Genomic DNA, 22,051 nt, shown 5'->3' with positions numbered 1-22,051 from the left:
CAAAATAAGAGTCATAAGGCATCTAGTATACAGCTAAGTATACCAAGGAATAATCAGACTGCAAAACATTCATCGGGTAAACAAATGAGACACTTGCATTTTTCCATTTGGATCAGGTAGACCACGTGATCCCAGACGTCCTCAGATTTTACATGCTATGGCTAATTCATATTCCAGAAGCATTCACACAGAAAGGCATTCTATTTGTTGGTAAAACCCATTCAATGAATAACTTAACCATTCATCTTCAGGTTTGTGAAACTGAGATGACACATAGGGCACATTTCTTATTTTTATTTCAACATTTAAAATATTCACAGATGGAGCATTATGTTCACTGACATCTCCATGGAAGATGCACCAAACAAAGCATACAGCTATTCCACAATTACAGAAGTACATTTGTGACTATGTGAATGTTTACCCCTAGAGTTTATCTGGAAAAACATCACTTAAAAAAAAAGAAAACATACACAAAAAACTTTTGAGTGTTTCACTGGATTAATTCCCATAAAAAGTGAATAACAAAGAATATCAGGAAAGGTACTTAAAAGATTAGCCAGCACTTTAATATTTCACTTATGTAGTGCTCTTCTAACATACCTCTGCCAGGAACAATTAATTCTCAATTGTTTTTCTTTTCTCAATAGCCAAGGCCAAGATGTACAGTTTTTATTTTCGTAAGTCTTTTTTTCCCCCAAAACCATTATATAGAATAGGTTGATCGTCACAGGATCTTGACTAGTTAATGAGGTAGGATTATTCTTCAAAAGTTCTCAAGCATTTATGAAGCAAAACAAAAGAGAATAATCAAATTATATAGTTTTTCTTTTTCAGTGGTTGTTCTTTTAATAAAATGCCAAGGGCACTGGAAATTGGTCAAATGCTGCTTGTACTTTGAAAGACAAAGAGTAAAATAAAACCCCATTAGAAAAGCCCTGCTAGAGTACATTCAAGGCTGGCATTAATTAAATTCATTTTGGCATTACAAGGGTAGAAAGGGCTGACCCAAAATGCCAAGCTTTCTTTCTGAAGAAATCTTACCAAGAAAAGCTTAAACAGATAACAAAAGCACCCAATCTTTTCTTTTCAGTCCAAGTAAATTTGGTTGATTTTAACCCAGTTCTCATCCTTTCCTATACACAAAGATTAATAATTTCTATATATTGCATATCCATAATGTGTTTAAATGAATTTAGCTGTCAACTTACCAAATTCTGCCAGAGAAACACTCCTTATATGAAGGTTTAATGACATAAGCTAAACAGCTAGAAAATGCCTAGGTAATAGATTTCAGCACCATCTCTGTATTAGCAGATTGTTTCAAACTTCATACACCCCTTAAATTCATATACACCTAGGAAATGTAACCATTATCCCCTCTCCATCTACACCAAAATCAAAGTTCTGTGTTCTAACTACCCTTCCTGTATAGATAAGGAATACTTTACACATCTCCCCAATTAATAGGACACATAGGTTTCCAAAACGGGGAAAGTTACCAATCAAGTATAATTTGTCTAAAATATGTTATTTTGAACACTTTGGTACCTATTATTTGATGAAGGCTAAAATAGCAGAAGAGAATTATTTCCCCAATTACACACCTATTAGGGTTACTGCTAAAAACACTTCAAATCATCTTAAAAAGAAAAAAAAGTAAAAAAAACCCTTAACAGAATAGCTGCTAAATATTGATAACTAACTGTATGTGGCCTGGCAGATGGTTTCAAAACCAAGTCTTTGACAATTCTACTATAAAAATGTTCTAGACATAGTAATAAAACTTGAACTATAATAGCACAACTCTCTGATGTGGCAGTAACCATTTGAGATCAGCTACCAAAAATAATTTGTCAACAAGATTTTTTTACACATCTTTCAACCTTGTTACTATTCTATCTAGAATTGTGTCCTATCAATGTGATCAAAATATCATGTTATCATTTAGTTTGAAGATAATTCCTTTGTCTTCACTGTCTTCTTTAACTTCAGTGACAGCTCCCTTACAAACATTCTTTTCCTAAGGCACACCACGCCCTCCTTATTGCTGCAAAGCCCCTGAAGTCTGTGCCTCTATCTGTCTCCTTTGTCATTATGGTTCAATGAAAATCATTTCAGAGTGCCTGGTAAAACTTAGTAACATTTAAGTCCAGTAGATAAACTGCAAAAGAACCAAGTCTACTGAAGCAGAGGCCAAAAAAGTATGCGCTTTTTCCCCTAAAAGCTGACCACATTACCTATGACAATAAAGCTCAGTGATATCTCTAGCTATATATAAGCCATACTCAATGTTATAAAATAAATGTTAGGCCAGTAAGCTTTCACAATTTTTATTAACTCCTAGTCTAATTTAACAATATCTGATTTCATAGACATCATCCTATGGTGAACATGTTTAATAAGTGAAAGCAAATCAGACATCTAAGTCATTATTTTCTGCAGACCAAGCAATAAGATAACAACTACACAGAACACTACAGGTAATGACATACACTTACTTGCTCAGAGTTTTCATAAAAGCCATGTTGTTTATCAAACTATATCTCCTAATATTTAATACAGTAGAATTAGTGATTGTAGTCCTCGTATAATATTTTAATTATAAGTACCTTATTGAGATATTTAACATTTCGACAGTTGCACTGACTTTCCAGATTAGCGTAATATACTCAAGAAAAAGAGCAAAAAGTGAAATGACAACTGAACATGACAAGTTATTAAAGGAAAATAAAGTAAAGATAAAAAGGAGAAAGTAAAAAATATCACCGGGGTAGAAAAATCAAAGTCTAGACATTTGGTTGGAAGAAAACAGATCAACCATGGATTTCACAAATCAAAAGTTTATAAATTCAGTACAATACAAATCCTTTTGAATGTAAAAGCCAAGTTGAAATTAAGTGTCTATAAACTGATAACTTTTGGCCTTAAACAGTATCAACTCTTCTGATCAAAGAAGGCCACAACAGTTAAGATTGTATTACTTGATTTTATTTTACACTAGGTGGTGGGCACAAAGAAATCTTCCTTAATAAAGTTGACAATTAGTTTCATTCAGAACATTTTTAATAATGAACATTAAAAAAAAAGTATTCTTACAAATTCTTCTGTAATCCAAATATACAATAGCTTGGAAAACAATGTTTAGAAAACAAAAGCCAATGTAAAAAGACAGATTAAAACAACTAGAACAGTACAGGTTTTATATGGCTCTGATTTTACAGTTTTCTTACTGCATCATCAATGTCAGAAATCTGTTCCTTCAGCTGGCTCCACTGCTCAGGATTTAAAGAAATACCTAAAACAAAGTTTTAAAAATCAAAAGTTGAAAATCTATTTAAGCTTTCTTGAGGACTTTCATACTTCCAACTAACATACTGCTTTATCAAAATTGCCATTTTAAATAGCACAATGGTATAATATTGAGAATAAAATCTCTTAATTTGTTAATTACAGACTCATCACGATTACCTGAGCATATCAATCTTACATCCAATTTTACTTCCAACATCAACACTCATCCTGCATAACACATATTATCCCCAGTGAGAACAAATAATGAAGATGTATCTCACAAACGATTGCAAACTAGCAGGCTAAGTGGCCAGGTCTAGATTTGGTGTGTGACACCCGGTTTCTATACCCAGTTGGTTCCAACATTTGCTCAAAATTTCCAAAGGAAACGAAAGTGAATGGATGTGCTGAGTTCTTCCAGAAGCATTCATTTCACTTTGGAAAAAGCCCTGGGATATGATCCATATAGGACTTCTTAGAATGTACATACTGGCTAATGCATTCTGAAGTCATGCTGTCAGGATTCAAATCCCAGCGTGACTGGGATTTGTATGATGGGATTTGTATGACTTTAAGACAATTGCATTACCTCTGAACTTCCATTTCCTCACCAGTAAAATGGTGAGGAAACCCTTATTCAAAGGGTTGCTGTAAATGGTTAAATTAGCTGATCTGAATTAAAAGTTTAGCCTATGACCCGGCACGTAAGTAAACACTTAAACTGCTAGCAAATGACAAGTCTTTCCTATTTAAGATATAAAAGAACTTTGTACTTCAAATTTCCAATATTTTAATACCTGACCCATGTAAATAGAGAAATAAACTAGAATTGAAGAATTAATGTATTTCTCAGAAATACTGGTTGGGAGGCCATGAAATTCATAGAAAGGAGGAGAATGTACGGGGACAACACCTAAGCAAAGCTTTAAAGCTACCCAAATGGTTTTAGTAAACGTTTGCAGGAACAAGAAAAGAAGTCTGGCATTGGCCACAATGGAACAACTTGAATGACCAATCCAGAAGCAGCCAGAACACGAAAATGTTAAAGGGTATGAAAACCCAGAGGCTAAGTTCCATAAGCCTAAAAACTGCTTGACGCAAACAAGTGGTACCTTTCAAAACAACACACAGGCAGAAGAGACTACAATAAGGAGGCATTTGTTCATTAGCTAATGATCAACCTGGAGCAGCTAACTACCCAAATATACGAATTTACGTTGGTACACAAACGATCTCTAGCTATTTGGTGCATGAATCAAGTATGCTTTTATGATGCTGACAGGCTTGGGACTGGATGAGGCACAAATAGAAGATGACGAAAGCCCACTTAAAAGATACCATCCTAAAGAATATTCAAGATAAAACACTGTAAACCAGGCTTTTCCATTCGATTTTACAGCTTCCCAGATAGTGCCTACTCATCACTTCAGAATGTCAATCTTTTTTTTTTTTAAGTTACAGTCAAATTAGCAGCCAATTGGAGTGATATTAGGGGTATTATTTTTTCTGAGTTGTATTCCAACAGCTAAATTTAAGACAAAGTAACTTACGCATCATATCAAAAAAAAACTACAGAAAATAGTGAACCAACTGAATGAGGATCTTTCTAATGCTCCGCAAATATTTCAATTTCAAATAAGGTAGGTTACTTAGATAATTTTTAATTTAGTCCCAACATTAGGACCAAATTCAGGTAATTAAATCACCTTTTCTTCCTGGTTTCATTTCACCTTCTGGATCCATCCAATATTCTCTAATATCAATTAGGACTTTCCCTTTAAAGTCTCGAACACTGACGTACCTCATCTTTCCAATCTGCAAAAGAAACAAAACATAAAAAGGTATTCATTTCAACAGTCTTGTCCATATTTGTATTCACAACTTACTACATACTCACTATACCCTGAATCACAAAAATAACTATTTTCAGTATCAAAACTACAACCAGAAGAAATGTCTCCATTAAAAAAATCTTTTGAAAAAGATGGAATTAAACAAGTACACCTCACATTTCCAATCATTTTATATTAAAAGAATCTTTAGTAAAATAGTACAAACATTATGGAAAACAGTATGGACGTTACTCAAAAAGTTGAAAATAGGACGTTATGATCCAGCACCCCTCTTCTGGGTATGTATCTATAAGAAATGAAAGAGATATTTATTTGCACACTCATATTCATAGCAGCATTGCTCACAAATAGCCGAGAGATGGGAGAAACCCAAGTGTGCATCTTCAGATAAAAAAAGAAAATGTGGAGTGCCGGCGGCAGCTGCAGTGAACGAGTTTGGCGCATGTCTCACACCATTTTGCTGGTATAGCCCACCAAGAGGCCAGAAGGAAGAATTTACGCCGACTATGAATCTGTGAATGAATGCATGGAAGGCGTCTGTAAAATGTCTGAGGAACATGTGAAGAGAATGAATCACATCAGCCCCTCGATCACATATGGTATCAGCCAGTTGTTTGATTTTATAGATGACCTGGCAGACCTCAGCCGCCTTGTGCACCAAGCAGATACCCAGACATACCAGCCTTACGACAAAGACTGGATTAAAGAGAAGATCTATGTGCTCCTTTGTTGGCAGGCCCAACAGGCCAGGAAAAAGTTGTGTTAGAAGCATTAAGCGATGGGGTGGGTTTGGAACACAGGTGTGCACAGCGTGCTGTCATGGAAGCTCTGTATCATAGTAATCCTGTTTCCATTTTGATACACTCTAGCCAGGATTGAATGTGTTAGATGAAATGTGAGCATCTGGTTCAATCTGAAATCCCCATCACCACCACCCCTTTTTTCCTTCCTTTTTTTTACTTAAATATTTTTATGATTTACGTGGAAATTGTTCTTTGTCAGTTAATGTTTGCAGTCCTTCAAAAACTGTTCATGCCTGCTTTATAACATTCACAGTACTAATCCTTCTTCAAGTTGGCGTGGGGGGTGGTCACACAGTTTAATTAGTTATGTCCTCAAGACAGTCTTGGTGAAAAACAAACAAATGTTCTTTAGTTAAAAAAAAAAAAAAAAAAAAAAAAGGTGGTATATATAATACATACAATGGAGTATTATTACTCGGTCTTACACGGGAAGGAAATCCTGTCACATGCTACAACATAAGGGAGCCTTAGGACATTATGCTGAGTGAAAGAAGCCAGTCACAAAAGACACCGTGTTTCCCCAAAAATAAGACCTAGCCGGACAATTAGCTCTAACGTGTCTTATATTAATTTTTGCTCCAAAAGACACATTAGAACTGATTGTCCGGCTAGGTCTTATTTTTGGGGAAACACAGTACGTAATTATGATTCCACTTATGTAAGGTGCCTAGAGTAGTCCAAGTCACAGAGACAGAAAGTAGAAGGGTGGTTACCAGGGGCTGGGAGGAGGGAATAAAGGGGGAAGTTATGTTTAACAGTTCTGTGAGATGAGAAAGTTCTGGAGATCTGTTTCAGAACAATGAACATACTTAACACTACTGTACGCTTAAAAAATGGTTAAGATGGTAAATTTCATGTTTTTTTACAATAAAAGTCATTAGAAAGCAAAATCTTGCAGTAAAAACTACAACTAAAGGAATCCATAGATTCAACTACATTGCTTTAGCAACCATCCTGAACATAAGAATCCTGAGCTCCAGTAACAGAGGAAAGCTTTTCTCTTTAGATATCCACTTCAAATAACATCTTGAATACACTTCACTCAGTCTCAAATTGAGAACTTAAAAGCATCCCCAGAAAACGATTTTTCAAAAACTTCATACCGCTGTTCACACAAACTACAAATTCCACAGGAAGGTAAAGACTTTAACAAAGTATCTGCAAGCACTTTCTAGGAAGTCTTCTGCTGCTGTAATATACTCATAGGGCCCAGCACTTAATCTAAGAAATCACTTTCTGATCAAAACCTATAAAAACCTCTACCTATCTCTTACTCATTCTAAAACTACTCTTCAATCTTAATGACTTAAAACTAGCTATGATTTTTGTGCTTATAACACATCATCATGTAAAAGTTCTGGGTTTGGCTCCGTTTCTTTCCCTACCAACCTGAGTCTTTCATTGGGACACCAAGTATGGCTGTAGTAGAATCACAGTGGTGCTGACGACACAAGTCCACATTTATGTGTTGCCTACATCTTCTTAGACTTTTTCTTGTCTGTTAGGTCTTATTCCTTTTCCTTTAGTTTTTCATTCCCAAGTAAGTTTCTTGTCCTGCTATCGTGCCCCCTACTTCCAGGGCACGACCCATGCTTTATGGCAAAAATCAAGTCACTTAGGTGTGGGTGAGGGCCTTCAAATCTCTCTTCTCTTTACTTACCCATATCATCATCAATTCTTAACTTCTTTACCTTTCATATCCCAATTCTCGTATATGCATGCTTTCCCTTTCCACTGGGTTCTTATCCACCATTCCCAAACACGTTCATTCTCCTCTTTCTATAATGCATTTTCCCTAACCCGCATTTTTTAACTTTCCCCATACTTCCTTCTTCCCTTTATTGCTAAACATTGAAAAGAGAGAATTGTTTCTATTAATAAAATTCACATTGCCTACTCTAAAGTCACTCGTAATTTCATGGTCAGCTTTAATGGCTTATTTTTTAATCAATCTTCTTTGTATCCCCTAGTACCTATCATACTGAGTTCCCAATAAACTGTTTTAATGGATGAATTGAATAAGACCAAAATAACTGTCACAGTGAAACTGTCAGTAGTAGTTTATACTACTAATTTAATAACTCTAAAAAGTTTATAAGTATCTTAGGTTGCTACAGCATTGAACTAAACATTTTTCACTTTCTTTTTATAGTAAGCCCACGAGCTAGTTGAGTAGATAAAAATAAAATATACTGAAAACCTAATAAAATAATATTGATTTGGTTATGTCAAATAAGAGTTCAGTGTAGGCTTAAGCTAATGGAAGAGTCTTTATTTAGATGGTGGAATTTGACCTTGAAATATGACAAGTCATTAAATAAATAAAACGGAGAAAAAAGTGACAAGGACATAGAAGAGAGAAAGCGCAAGAAACAATACTGATGAGATTTAAGAACAGGCTGAATAGACTGAGCTATACTGAAGAGGACTTGAAACACCAAGGAGAATTCTGAAACCTTTATAGGTTCTTGGACCATGGATGAAAAAAACAAACAAACCCAGAAGCAGAAAAATATTACACTACTATCTTCTGCAAGGCTCATATGCCTGAGAAATCTGAAACCCAACAACAGGGTTAAACCTCTAAAATCTCACTAGAAAAATCATATTTAAAATATCAAGACTGAAAGCAAACCTATTTTTTTAAAAAGAGACAAGTATAATACATTACAAGTATATTAATGGCCTTTACCAGTCTTAAATTAGAAATAAGCACTCAATTATTTTATGTAAAGTACATAGTACAATAAACACACAAGAAATGGTTAGCTAACTACTTTAATTTCTACCTTTGCTCCCTAGAAACTTCTTGGAAGCTCCCTCATCCACAATTTCAATGAGATGAGTGAGTTGTAAGTATTTTTGTTTGCTAACGATTAACATAGTAAGAGGCATTTTCTTCCTCCCAAATATAGCTGACTATCCACATATTCAAAACTTTGTGCATTTACAATTTGAAGTCCCTAATCACTTTTCAAGTAACTTGTGTTTATATACACTAAATAAGAAACTAAAAAACTCAAAGTAGAGAAAAAGTATAAATCAGTAAACTGATTCTCTAAAATTTGTAACAACGTTTCAGACACCACCAGCACCAAAGTGCTGTGGTTGGAAGGAAGGGAAAATCTGGAGACACAGACTAATGCAGCAGCTCCACCAAAATTTGAGTCTATTATAACCTAAAACTAACTGCGCATTTTGTATACTATTCCTCAACACATCCATGTTCATTTTAACATGTTTTTTTGTTTGTTTGTTTTTTTGTTTTGTTTTGTTTTGTTTTTATTTTTAGATTTTATTGGGGAAGGGAACAAGACTTTATTGGGGAACAGTGTGTACTTTCAGGTCTTTTTTCCAAGTCAAGTTATTGTCCTTTCAATCTTAGTTGTGGAGGGCGCAGCTCAGCTCCAGGTCCAGTTGCCGTTTCTAGTTGCAGGGGGCACAGCCCACCATCCCTTGTGGGAGTCAAACCGGCAACCTTGTGGTTGAGAGCCCACTGGCCTATGTGGGCATCGAACCGGCAGCCTTCGGAGTTAGGAGCATGGAGCTCTAACCGCCTGAGCCACCGGGACGGCCCCTAACATAAGTTTTATTAACGCAAATCTCCAAATAAAGATGGGCCCTACATAAAAATGCACATGTTTATCCCATGACTTTCATTCTCCCAATCAGAGCAGCAAAACCACAGCAGTATGTATAGTCACTCCAGAGCTTCAGTAATAGTGGCATTAGAGGAAGTTGAGAAAGAAGGATTACCCCTAAGATCAGGAACAAGACAAGGTCTGCTCTCACCAGTTCTCACTCCTTTCAATATTGTACTAGAAATGCTAGCAATAAAGCAAGAAAAAGAATGAAAAAGATGACATAAAACTCAACAGACATAATCGTAACATAAGTCTCTAAAAATTACATAGGTAACATTTTAAAGTATATATATAAAATTACGCATTTATATTTTGTTATGTAATATACATCTTTTTCTAGCAATAAACTGGAAAATGAAATTTAAAAATTTATGATACAAAAAACAAAAATACTTAAGAATTAACAAAAGATGTGCAAGATCTCTTGCACATCTTTTGTTAATTTATTCTTGAAACAAAAATTCAAAAAGATCTAAATAAATTGGAGAGACATATCATGTTCCTGAATTAGAAGACTCAATACTGTCAAGTTGCCTATTCTCCCAAAATCAGTCTTCAGTTTTACCCAATCCCCATCAAAATCCCAGCAGGTTATTTGGTAAAGACTGACACGCTGATTCTAAAGTGTGTATGAAAATACAAAATACAGAGGACAGCAAAAATAATTCTAAAGGTGAAGAATAATGTTAAAGAACGTATTATCACCTGATTTCAAAACTCACTATAAAAACATAGTTATGAAAGTGTGGTACTGGAGTAGACAGACGTGTATAGATCAATGGAAAAAAACAGAGTTCAGAAATAGACACTTTTTTATACATTAACTGATTTTCTTTATAAAGTTCCAAGGTGATTCAATGGAAAGAGAATAGTCTTTTCAACAAATGGTTCTGGAACAACTGGGTATCTGTATGTGGGGCAAAAATGAGTGTCAACCCCTACTGTACACCATACAGAGGGAAACTAACTCTACATGGATCACAGACCTCAACGTGAAAGTTAAACTATAAAAATTCTAGGAAAAAAACAACGGCAAAGTTTTTGTGGTCTTGGGATAGAGAAATATGTCTTCACAGGAAACAAAAAGTATTAACCAAAAAAAGGAAAAATTGATAAAAATTGACAATCAAAATTAAAGCTTTTAAAAGATACTTAAGAAAATAAGAACGCAAACCACAGACCCACAGAAAATATTCACCATACTTGTATCTGACAAAAAACTTGTATCTAAAACATAAATAACTCCTACAACTCAAACGATCTTCTTTTTTTTTTAATGGGCAAAAGACTTCAACAGAATCTTCAAACAAAGATGTAAGACATTAAAGAAATGCAAAGTAAAACTACAATGAGCCACCTCTACACATCCATTAACTTAAATGGATTAAAATGTAAAAGACTGACAATAACCAGTGAGGATGTGGAGCAACTGGAATCTCACACATTGCTAATGGGTGTGTAAGTAAGTGGTACAGCTACTATGGAAAACAGTTCAACAATTTCTTATAAATTTAAACATACACTTAGCTTAGGACCCAGCAGACACATCTGGTATTTAGCCAAAAGGGAATACCCACAAAAAGACTTGTACAGAATCTTCATAGAGGAGCTTTATTTCTAATAGCCCATGACTAGAAACAACCCAAATGTCCATCCAAAGTGAATGAATGGATAAACAAATTACAGTATAATCATACAATGGAATACCACTCAGCAATATGAACAAGCTACTGATACTCGAAAAATTGTGCCGAGCAAAAGCAGCCAGATAAAACAATATAGGCTGTATGGTTTCATTTATATGAGGTTCTAGAACAGGCAAATAAATCTATTTAATAGTTATAGAAATCAGATCAGTGGTTACCTGGGGCAGGGAGTAACTCTAAACGGAAGCTAAGAGGGAACTTTCTGGGGTGATGGAAATGGCCTCACTACAGGAGTATGTATATTTATTACAGCTCATCAAATTATACTTTGTGTGTGTATATCATATATATAAATTATATTTCAATAAAATTTATTTTTAAAACAGGAATTTGCCCAATAGTCACCTCCTCTCCCTTGAGAAATGAATAAAGCTGAGAAATTCTTAACCATCCCCCAAAAAACCAGAAAAATAATGACATAGTGTACAGATATAATAAAGTGAAACAATAGAGATCATTGCAATCACATGTCATAGGAAGAAATAACAGAATCAAATAACAAAATGCATATAATTTTACATGCATATAATTTGGAGGTTAGCAGGAAAAAAAATAGCATGTACATCATACAGAACAGTAATTCTTAAATTTTTTTGATTCCCTGTCCCCTTTGGGAATCTCATGAAAGTTATGAATAATCCCTTCCAAAAAAAAAATTCAAATAAAAAATTAACTTCATGGACTCCCTAAAGTGCATTCATGAAGACTCCATCCACCTCACCCACCTCCACAAGAACATTTGACTCTGTCTGTAATGACATAATTTAGAAGCATCAGGTTTATTCTTAAATCATCCAATTAACTAAGGTTGTATTATTGACCCTAGTGACCCTTATGCCTACCTTTGGAAAAAAATAGGGATCAAAGTCCGCTCCCTCAACCATCCTGCCAACATAGTTCTCCAGACCATCTTTAATATCACATAAGTCCGATCTCAGGTAGGTTATATCCTTATGGAACCAAGTTCTGAAAATTCAGAGCTGAAGGAACCAGACAAAACCAAGTATCTAGTAGTATTTCTTCTCTACCAGGATCCTGCCCAAATCATTCTAGAGTTTAAAAGGTTAATGCAGTGATTAAATTTCCCTTGCTTTACCTCACTATTCAACCTTCTTCTCCACTATGGATAGAGAGGACCTACTTTAGTAAACCCACTCACCTTTTCAGTTTTTACCAAGCCAAAACTAGGCAGGTCATACTGCTGTTTCCTCTCGAATAATACATCCATACTTCACAGCCCAATAGACCTACCTCCTCCAAACTGCTTTCTAAATGTACAGTTCTCAATTTCTTCTTTTGGATTTCTATAGCTTTTAAATTCACATTGTTTTAAATGTAGCAAAACTACAGCCTTCTAGCTTTTCACAATAATCTAGCATTCTATAAAGTACTTCCATTTCTACTAACTTCTTCTTGTATTTCAATGAATATCCTTAGTCTAGAGGCTACTTTCATCCTTCTTTAGACCAAGTCAGATAATAAAGACTCTGGATCTAAGAAAATAACCAACTTTACCTGAAACATGTTATCATCTCTGCTGCTGCTACTCTGCTTAGAAGATGCCAGGGCTCTTGAAGTTTCACCAGTTTTTTGCTTCTTTACAGGTTTTTCTGGAGTAACTTGCTTTTTCCTCTTTAACTTGAAAGAAAAACATGAACATGGTTGAAATTTGCACACTTAAGAATAAAACATCTCGTTTGTGGACAAAAAAGGGGTATGTACAAGTGCAGTGAACCAAAAGTAACCTCACAGGGTAATCTGATCACAAATTCTTAACTGGGCAGATCTTGGTGGGTAGTCACACCCCAGGCATCTAACTTTATAGTGTAAGGTTTATCTTTGCCTTAAGCCCTGTTCATTGTTTTTGTGCATCTAGGTTAACACACCTTTGAAATGCTTTTTTTCAGACCCCTGGAAAGATTACCCACCCTCAAGAGAACACATGGTCTAGTTAATGATCCTATAATCCAATCCCTGCCTTGCTTTCTCTCACCTTCATATAATCTTCCTTATGTTCCCATCTTAATTCCAAATGTACAAAAGAAACTGCAAAACTGTTCTTCTCCAGGGCATCTGAGGTCTTGCTTCCCAGCAATGTGATCACTTTGGCACAAATAAACTCAAAAATTCTCTACAGGTTTGGACGTTTCTTACATTAACAGGTTCCAAAGATCCCATTACTTTTTAAGACTTAAAGAATCAAGAGTCTACGTTTATTCATCAAGAAAAAAACATAAATATATACATGGGCAAGTTTCACTTGACAATACAACTTTGAAACTAACCTAGCACTGGTATGTAATAGTGTTTTCAAACTGTTCTCAGGAGCCCCAAAATACTTCAGGCATTAGAGTGCAATTAACCTGAGAATTATTTTACAGACTAGGATCTCATATAAGGTTTCTTTGGGAGAAACAAAAAAGGGAGGGGGGGCGGGTAAAGGTAGCCTGCTGCTTTTTGAAACCACTGGCCTACTAAAGCTACAAAGGGGATATACTAATTAGGAAGAATACAACCAGCTTATTCCATTCTAGGATATGATTATTTCTGCTCTACCTATTCCAAAAGGGACTTAAACTGGTTTGAGCAATTTATGTGCAGGCAAAGCTAAGAAAGCTATTTTGTACTGGGAACTAGAAGCCAACAACTCAAGAACATCTTCCTCACAAAAAGATCACTGAAGGTAAACAGCAATGCGTTAGACTAGCATTCAAAATCAAAACAATGTTTTAAAAGCAGCATTATTATAAATGCTTTTTATACAGCCTCATTCTCAAAATGAGCTAACAGCCCATGAAAACCAGTAGAGTTCCCAGCCCAAACAGTAGAGGGCAGTCATGTTCCTTAGTGGAAAGCATAAACTATTTTAATGTTTTACTAAATCAGATGTAGCTAGATAAAATATAATGTACACAAGTATATGAACAAAATAATGTATTTAATGTAAGTACTCATAGGATTAATAGTACTATTTGAGAAAAATAGCAAAAATTAACTCAGCTCAACAAGCAAAAGCAATTATTCTTTACATCAGGGTCTGGATATTTCCTGTGGACTAACACACACATAGCACATAAAAGCTCAATAAAAATTTGTTAAATGAACATATTCAAATGCTATATTTGGGTTCAAGTAAAAAAATTAAGAGATTTCCTTCTCGAATATATGTATGTTCTCGGAAGCCTTGCTTCAATCTTCCAGGTGATACTATATTCTGTATTTCCCTATAAAGATCCATCGTCTCCAAGATTCTCCCATAAGGCCTCTTGTAACTAACACTGCCAACTAAGCTCAGAAACACAACTATGTAAGTTTCTAGGAGATAAAGGACAGTTCTGTGTGGAAGGAAGCCCTGGCTAAAGTGAGTGGTTACAGCAGCGCAGTTGTCAAAAATGGGTAATTTCTTGTTAGCTTAGCTGGGTATTGATTTAACCCAAAGGAAGGGGACCACAGTAAATAACATTCAAACTTAAAATGTACCAAGCCTTCAAATATATGGTGATGGAAGGAGAACTGACTCTGGGTGGTGAACACACAATGGGATTTATAGATGATGTAATACAGAACTGTACACCTGAAATCTATGTAACTTTACTAACAACTGTCACCCCAATCAATTTTTTTAAAAAAAGAAGCTTCTAGTAAAACAAGGCAGAAGGAATCCATCAAAGTGCACAAAAATAAATGTGGAATTATGTAATATTGTAAAAAGAAAAATATGTACCAAGCCTACATTTTAAGTAACACTTGTGTGCTGGATAAACATCAATGGCTGAGAAGGCTGTCAAAAACGACCTCTGCATGCAGGGAGTTCAGGTCATTTGGATCAACTACTACACACAAAAGCCCTACTGATTAGTCAGATTTCTAAATAATGGCAAATGGAGGCTTTGGCCTAATTCTAATGCTACTCCCCTAGCGTCTAAGGCAGTGGTTCCACAGCTTCAGGGTCCTCAACAGACCTGTTAAGTCTAAAGATGTGCTCAAGTCTGATTTAGGAGCTAGAAGTGTGCATGTACATACACTCTAGGCATTTTAGTCCAGCAGTCCAGGGGCCATTGACACTTTCAGAAACACCCATCCAGGCTCTCATTGAAAGATTCTGATACGCCTTGCTCCCCTTCAGAACTAAATATGGCAATATCGCTCAATTAAATATCACAGAAATGACATGACGCAGTAATAGTCACCTTTTTGTCAACTTCACTGTCAGAATCGCTGCCAGAAGAGCTTGAAGAAACAAGTTCCTTTGATTTAGGCATTCTGAAAGAAAAATACATTATGTAGATAATTTACAATTCTTCTATTACCTTCAATTTAACTCTCCCCAATCAAAAATTTAAGAAGTTCCATGGTTCACTCTACCATTTGGTGGTACTGGAGTAGTTACACTGAGCACATGCTAGAAGTTACACTCTAACCTATGCTCTTCCAAGTTGAAAATAACATGCAGAATAAAGTGTTCTGAACCCAGCAAGGAGAAAGAACTAAATGTCATACACATCTCACACTCCTACACCTCTTTCTCAAAACCAATGGGTCTTTTTATACTTCATTTTAGCGGGGTTAGATGTTTATGGGTAGGGCACAGTGCAAGAAGCAGCTGACAGCAATCACAGAAATATGAATAATTCCTCAGCACTCTCAGTACTGCTATATTCTCATTGAGACCTAACATAAAATTATTCACTGCAGGAAAAGACAACATTCACACAACACGAGGAACAGGTGCACTATACAGAGGTTGATATCTAGTTAAATTGCCATTGTAATCCTATTTTTTTCATATTTTATATACATTAATTTTCTTTGGCTTTTTGACCACGCCCTCAAATAACAAGTACTACTAATTCAGAGTTCACCGAGTTATACATAATTCACAATTCATTATATTTTACACTGATTTTCTACTCTGGAATACAACTAAAATTTGAAGATTTTTCGTATGGGAGAGACAAAACCTTTCCTCCAATCCCAACTGAGACTCTAGTTCCTTAGGCCCCCCCAGACAGAGGTACTTAGCCCAGTGCCTTCCTTTCAAGTGGCTGTTTACTGAATGCCTGAGTGCAGCAAGGTAGAGAGCCTTACCATCTACTTTTGCAGGGATTTTTTTTTTTTTTAAAGCCTAAATCCCAAATTTCAATTCTAAGGCATGCTGTACCTCTTTGCAAGGCACTTATAATACGAGGTGGTAAAACACTTATTATCAAAGTATCTTTAGCTCTCTATCTCCCAAGATACTAAGTCATATTAATTTTTGTCTGCCCTAAAGGGCCCAATATACACAACACACAGTCTGTAAATATTTGAATAAAGGCGGGAAAAAAGATTTCATTTTCTCCTCAAAATAATCATAAATAATGTAGCACTTTAGACTAAACTTGTATTAGCGCTGACACTGCATGTGTTCCACAATAGGAGGTCAAGGTTAAAAGAAGTGGGCCATCCCCATCCTAACCACTAAATTCAAAAATCCCAAACGATGCCCAACCGCAGCCATGTTGATTTCAACTGGTAATTTCCTGATGGGAAGAATAAATTTGGAATGGAGCAGCAATACTCAGATGCACTTTTTATACATTATTCCTGTTACTGCTCCGTTTTACAACCTACTCTCCAAATCAATTTACTAGTTTTAAATGCTACCTGCTAATAATGCCAAGAAACATTTTTTAAAGGTAATTAAATTCGACATAACCTATTTTTCACTTTGAAACAGTCAAGCATAACTATACCATCTGTTAATAAAAGCTGCCTGGGGGCCTAAGATCATTTCAAAGAACCACCTCCTTTTTAACACAAAAGTCCATTCAACAAGAAAACAAGATAATGGTAACTAAATCCAGATTCTGAACTTTTGACAAAAAACATATTTTTTTCCTTAATGGGCCTTTACTGCCCCCCCCCCTCCAAAAGAAGCACGCTTATAATTCCAACAAATGATGTTAAAAGCGCTAGGGTAGAATATATACAAAACGCACCTAAAAAAAACGAATCTTGGATGATGGCGTGGGGGAGGTATCAGAAAAGACGAGGTGAAAATAAACTAGGATTAAAGGGCACGTGAATTCGGTACAACACGAGGGGTTTAATAAGCACCGAGACCGGGGAAGAGGGTGGTGCAGGGCCAGGAAGCCTGCTAGACGCCAGGGACTGGAAACGGTTAGGACCGGGGTGGGGGGAACACGTTGGTCCGAGGGGGCGTGGGAGGCGGCGGAGAGCGGAGGAGAGCGTGTGGGAAGAGGAGGGACTAGCACCAAGCGCCATTTTCTTCTCTCGAAGCATTCGCTACCCCCAGACCACAGCCGTCCTCCACCCCAAGCCCCCTCCGCCGCCCCCCGCCCCGCCCTCCTCCGCAATCCTCCGAAGGGTCCGGCACTCTCGCTCCCCCCCAGCGCCTCCCCACCCTGGAGGCAGGGGTGGGGGACTCCAGCGAGGCCTTGCAGAGAAGCAGGGCCAGCACGCGCCCCCTCCCGGGCCCCGGCCGCCGCTGCATTGTCCCGGGGGCGCCCAGGCCCCCTCCCCGAGAATCCTCGCGCCCGGCCGCGCCCCGCCGCCCGGGGCAGCCGCACCGGCAGCCCCGAGGCGGTTCCCAGGGGCCAGCTTCTGGCGTGGAGGGGCTTGCAGCGCAAAGGATGCGGGGTCGGTGACGGAAGAAGGGATCGGAGGCAGAGGAGGGGGTCCGGGGAGGCCGAGGCCGGTAAGGGGGAGGTCAGGCAGCGCCGCCATTTCCCGCGGCCGTTGCCCACGAGATGAGCGGAGGGCAGCTGGCAGCTCGTGGCCCAGCTGGGAGGGTCGGGGATCGGCCGGATAGCGGGTTTGTGGGGTGGGGGCGGGGTCCTGGGTACTCACGCTCCGCTCCTGCAGTCTAACAACCTAGTGCTCGCTCGCTCGCGACTGACAGACAACCGGACGTGACGGAAGTCGAGACGCCGGCTCCGCCCCTCTGAAACACGTGACGGGGCGTGGCCTAGCCCCCGAAACCGACACCGAGACCCTTTCCAAGAGTCTTAAAGGAACCGCCCCTCGTCCCGAACGGATGCCTCGAAAGTGAGATGTAGCAAAGATTGGGTCAGACCTGTGAGTGAATGAGGGAGTAAATAAAACATGAATAACAAGCATTGAGCTTTGCACTTATTCCATAAATGTTTCTTGTATTAAAGAAGTGTCCATGATGACAAAGATCGACACTTCTGGCCCATTTAACCAGAAATGACCCCCACCCCCACTCCATTTGACTGGCTGGTAAAATCCAAAGGAAGGGACCTGAATGAAAAGAGACAGCCAAGCAGAGTAAATAGCAAGTGCAAAGGCCTTAAAATCCAGGTAAGTCTGAAGAACAGAAACCCATCAGATGTAGAACCCCGTTGGAGACCAGGGGTTGCACACAGGTGGGGCCCATACATCAGCTCCCCAGGATCAGTGCCAAGTTCTAAGAAGTGCTGGCTCTGCATGGCTGCAGAAGCCCAGTTCTGGCCTTTTTCCAAGATCCAAGACAATACTACTGCCTCTTCGTCCTCACCCATCACTACTGCTACTGATGTCTGTGCCCAGAGAAATGGATCTGAAAGCTGGGGGGGAGGGGGTTGTTTTTCCAAGATCACTATACAGGAAATAGTGCAAGTCTATGTAATTATCAAATGAAAGCTACCACTACAAATACTATAAAAGTCCATGGCGAGCTGGACCTCTAGATTGGAATAGGGAATACTTCAAAGAGGAAGACAACCTTAATTTTGACCTCGGGAGATGCGAGAGAACATTTGGAGTGGTAAAAGAGGAAGACTCTGAGCTAGACAGGACCACAAAATGAGTAAGGCACATTAAAAGGCTATGAGTAGTCCATCCTATGGGTGTAGAGAGTTGGCACAGAGGAAGAGTAGGACATTCATCTGGAAAAGTAGAGTGAAGCCAAATAATAAAGAACCCTAAATGAGATCCAAAGCGTTTGAAATTTATCCCATGTGAAAAAGAGGAGAGTGGGGTGTAGAAGGGTTTTGAGCTAGGACAGTGAAATGTTTAGGAATATCCAAAGTGATATGAAGATTGGGTCAAAGTAAGAAAGCACAGCTGGAAGCTGGGAACGCTGTAGAAGGGGTTACTTTAATTACCAAAGCAAGAAGTGATCAATTCCTAGAATACCAAAAGGACTGTCATGTGGACTTAGTCCCAGCTGAGCTCTCTGTGCATAGCTGGGTCCACAGAAGGAGCACTAGTAATAATAAAAAAGAGCTCTATTTCTAAACTTAAACTCACTGGGTGCAAACAACTCTGCTTTGAGACCCATTTGCCTGCGTTGAATGCAGAGGGGAGAGAACTGACCTTCCTTCTTTGTCACTGATTATGGCACAGCTGTGGAATTGTGTGGGTTCAATGCACCTACCAAAAATAAACACCTAGGCTTCAATGTGCAGCAAGAGGGGAGGCCTTACCCAGGAGAGGGAGGAGGCCACAAACCCCAGCAGAGCAACACTTGGTAAAAACAGTGCTCATCGGTAGCCATCAGCCCCAGGTCAATCTCTCTCCCTGCAGTAGGAGCTCTGAGAATGCATTCTCAAGGCTGCCATAGCAGAGAACGTATGCGGTGCAGAATCCCAAAATATGAGGAGGGACAACAGATGGCAAAGTTGAAGTTGAATTATGTAGAAGCTCAGAATTGCAGGCCTGTGATGCCATGGAAGGCTGGGGGGGGGGGGGACGGAGCTAAGAGGGGTGGCAGTACAGGGGATGGGGTGGAAAAGGCGGTAATAGTTGAGTCCCCCTTTATGGAGCAGTTAGATGCTCGGTTCCCATTCACCCCACCCTCATAGGAGAAGGAAGTTATGTTCTCTCTGGAAAAATTGGAGGGGGGATGGTGTATGTGAAGGGGTTGAAGGGCAAATAGAATACAGAAGACTGAGTCAAAATCTGAACACTAATGTGAAAGCATTCTTCCCCAGACTCTTACCCCTTCTAGCATTATTTGACTTGTAAAAGATTAAATGCACATAAAAATACAAATTAATTCCTTAAAAATTTTTTTCTGAAACTCTGAATCATAATGAAATAAAAATCACCAAGAAAACACACTGACACAGAGGCTGTGTTGGTCCTCCTGCACACCTCCATCTCTCTGTTTCTCTGTCTCGTGTCTCTCTCTCTCTCTCTCTCTCTCTCTCTCTCTCTCTCTCTCTGTCTCTCTCTGTCTCTCTGTCTCTCTCTTTCTCTCTCTCTCTCTCTCTCTCTCTCTCTCTCTCTCTCTCTCTCTCACACACACACACACACACACACACACACCCCTACCTAAAGAAATGGTTGGAAAGGCAAAAGTTTACTTCCATCTGCTTAGAATCTTTGCTGGGCCTCAGAATTAAACTCACATAAGACAAATAAAAAGAAGAAAAGCATACAAATGTATTCAATATAAGTTTTATGTACACCTGAAACTAATATAAAAAATTTAATTAAAAAGAATTATCCAGCCAAAAAAACAAAACAAAAAAGTTTTATGTGACACAGGAGCCCTCATAAGGCAATGAAGACACAGAGAAGTGGCGAAACCTAAATGCTTTTATAAGAGGTTGAATGGGAGGTAGTTGTGGAAAAGTAACTAAATTCTGTGGAGAGCTAAAGGAAGATAAGAATTATTTGAAGAAAGGCTATTTGTAAGGAATTCTTTCAGTCTCAACTTCCTGTCTTGATGATAAGAATGTTACTTTCTTTCTGGTATAGGAAAGACATCTTCCCTATCAGAGTTTTATCTCCTGATTTTTAGAGAGAAAAAGGGGAGGAGGGTCAGAGTGTCCTTTTACCTGCCGGAGTTTTTTAAGTGCCTTTAGCTCAAAAGTAATTTTGATGTCAGTGTTGAAGCCTATTATGAGATGACATGTTCTGATCTCCTTTAAAATCATGCTTATCATTCAAGGTAACCAAGCACACTTACATGAATATAGTGTCCTTGGCGTCTCATCCCTTGTCCCTTTAACAAAAGGTGTCATTAAGTCTCTGTGTCACTGAGAGAACTGGGCAGTATGCCTGTGGTAGGTTTGGGTTTTGTTTCTCTGAGCCTCTGAGGGAGAACTGTTAAGGAAGTGTAAATTTTAGAAGCAGGGAGATGTGATGCTTTGCATGCAAATTTAGTTGGCATTTTTCTTGGGTGGGGATACTTGGTGAAACTATTAGCAAATCCTCTATCATACGTGGTTTTTATTTTTAAAAGAATAAATATAATTCAAAATATCAACAAAAATAAATTTTTACATTTGCTTGAAAGAGAAGGAAAAATTTTATTTACAGCAAAACAGTACTGCAGTTGCTTTTAAATACGAGTTGCTTTTTAAGTAGGAGGGAGGTGTATTTCACAAGCATGTGTACAGTATGGGGTATGGAATTGCTCCTTTTATAGGAAAATTTCTAGAGGGAATCTTTGGATGTTAAAGAACCCCACACCTGACTTCAGGCCTTGGTCTGGAAGAAATGGATGATACAAAAAGAAGCTAAATAAATGAACTGAATTGGAAGTGTCCATAGGTAAACCAGAAAGGGAGGCGGTTTGGGGAGCAAGGAGAAGAGAAAGATTGAGGGAAACAACTCAGTAACTAGGAAAGACCAAAGCTTGAGAAAGAGACAGCTAGTGAGAAATTCCTGGAATCCTGGCAGGGTTGCTGGGACTTTTAAGTGGTTCCCTCACAGGCATTGTGTTGTGAACGTCCTCCATTACTCATTCCTTCTAAAACTTCACGGAAAGGTTTATTCAAGCAGCAGGATATTAT

General features: G+C 38.1%; 2 protein-coding genes and 1 pseudogene across 4 annotated transcripts; 2 read left to right on the top strand and 1 right to left on the bottom strand.

Moving 5' to 3' along the window:
- Positions 1–279: 279 nt before the first annotated feature.
- SUB1 (SUB1 regulator of transcription) lies at positions 280–18,269 on the bottom strand. Of its 3 annotated transcripts, none has more exons than XM_088796471.1 (5): positions 18,153–18,269; positions 15,491–15,563; positions 12,816–12,938; positions 5,001–5,109; positions 280–3,298 (listed from the first exon to the last, which is right to left on the bottom strand). In XM_088796471.1, the coding sequence occupies exons 2-5, from the start codon at positions 15,560–15,562 to the stop codon at positions 3,219–3,221; spliced, it is 384 nt and encodes a 127-aa protein (XP_088652597.1). In that variant the 5' UTR covers position 15,563; positions 18,153–18,269; the 3' UTR covers positions 280–3,218. The 3 variants fall into 3 exon arrangements, with proteins under 3 accessions (XP_088652597.1, XP_088652598.1, XP_088652596.1); XM_088796472.1 differs by having other exon boundaries at positions 12,816–12,932; XM_088796470.1 differs by lacking the exon at positions 18,153–18,269 and adding an exon at positions 17,282–17,472.
- LOC141570466 (enhancer of rudimentary homolog pseudogene) lies at positions 5,590–5,913 on the top strand (annotated as a pseudogene).
- On the top strand, positions 16,783–18,354 carry LOC141570790 (uncharacterized). Its single transcript, XM_074329219.2, has 3 exons — positions 16,783–16,814; positions 17,397–18,000; positions 18,205–18,354. Exons 1-3 carry the CDS (start codon positions 16,783–16,785, stop codon positions 18,352–18,354), a joined length of 786 nt encoding a protein of 261 aa, XP_074185320.2.
- The last annotated feature ends 3,697 nt before the right edge of the window (positions 18,355–22,051 follow it).

Source organism: Rhinolophus sinicus, chromosome 3 (assembly GCF_057876585.1).
Source record: "Rhinolophus sinicus isolate RSI-liver-muscle chromosome 3, RSI-T2T, whole genome shotgun sequence".
In the NCBI taxonomy this organism is placed as follows: Eukaryota; Metazoa; Chordata; class Mammalia; order Chiroptera; family Rhinolophidae; genus Rhinolophus; species Rhinolophus sinicus.
This window is presented reverse-complemented; position numbering and strand designations above follow the sequence as displayed.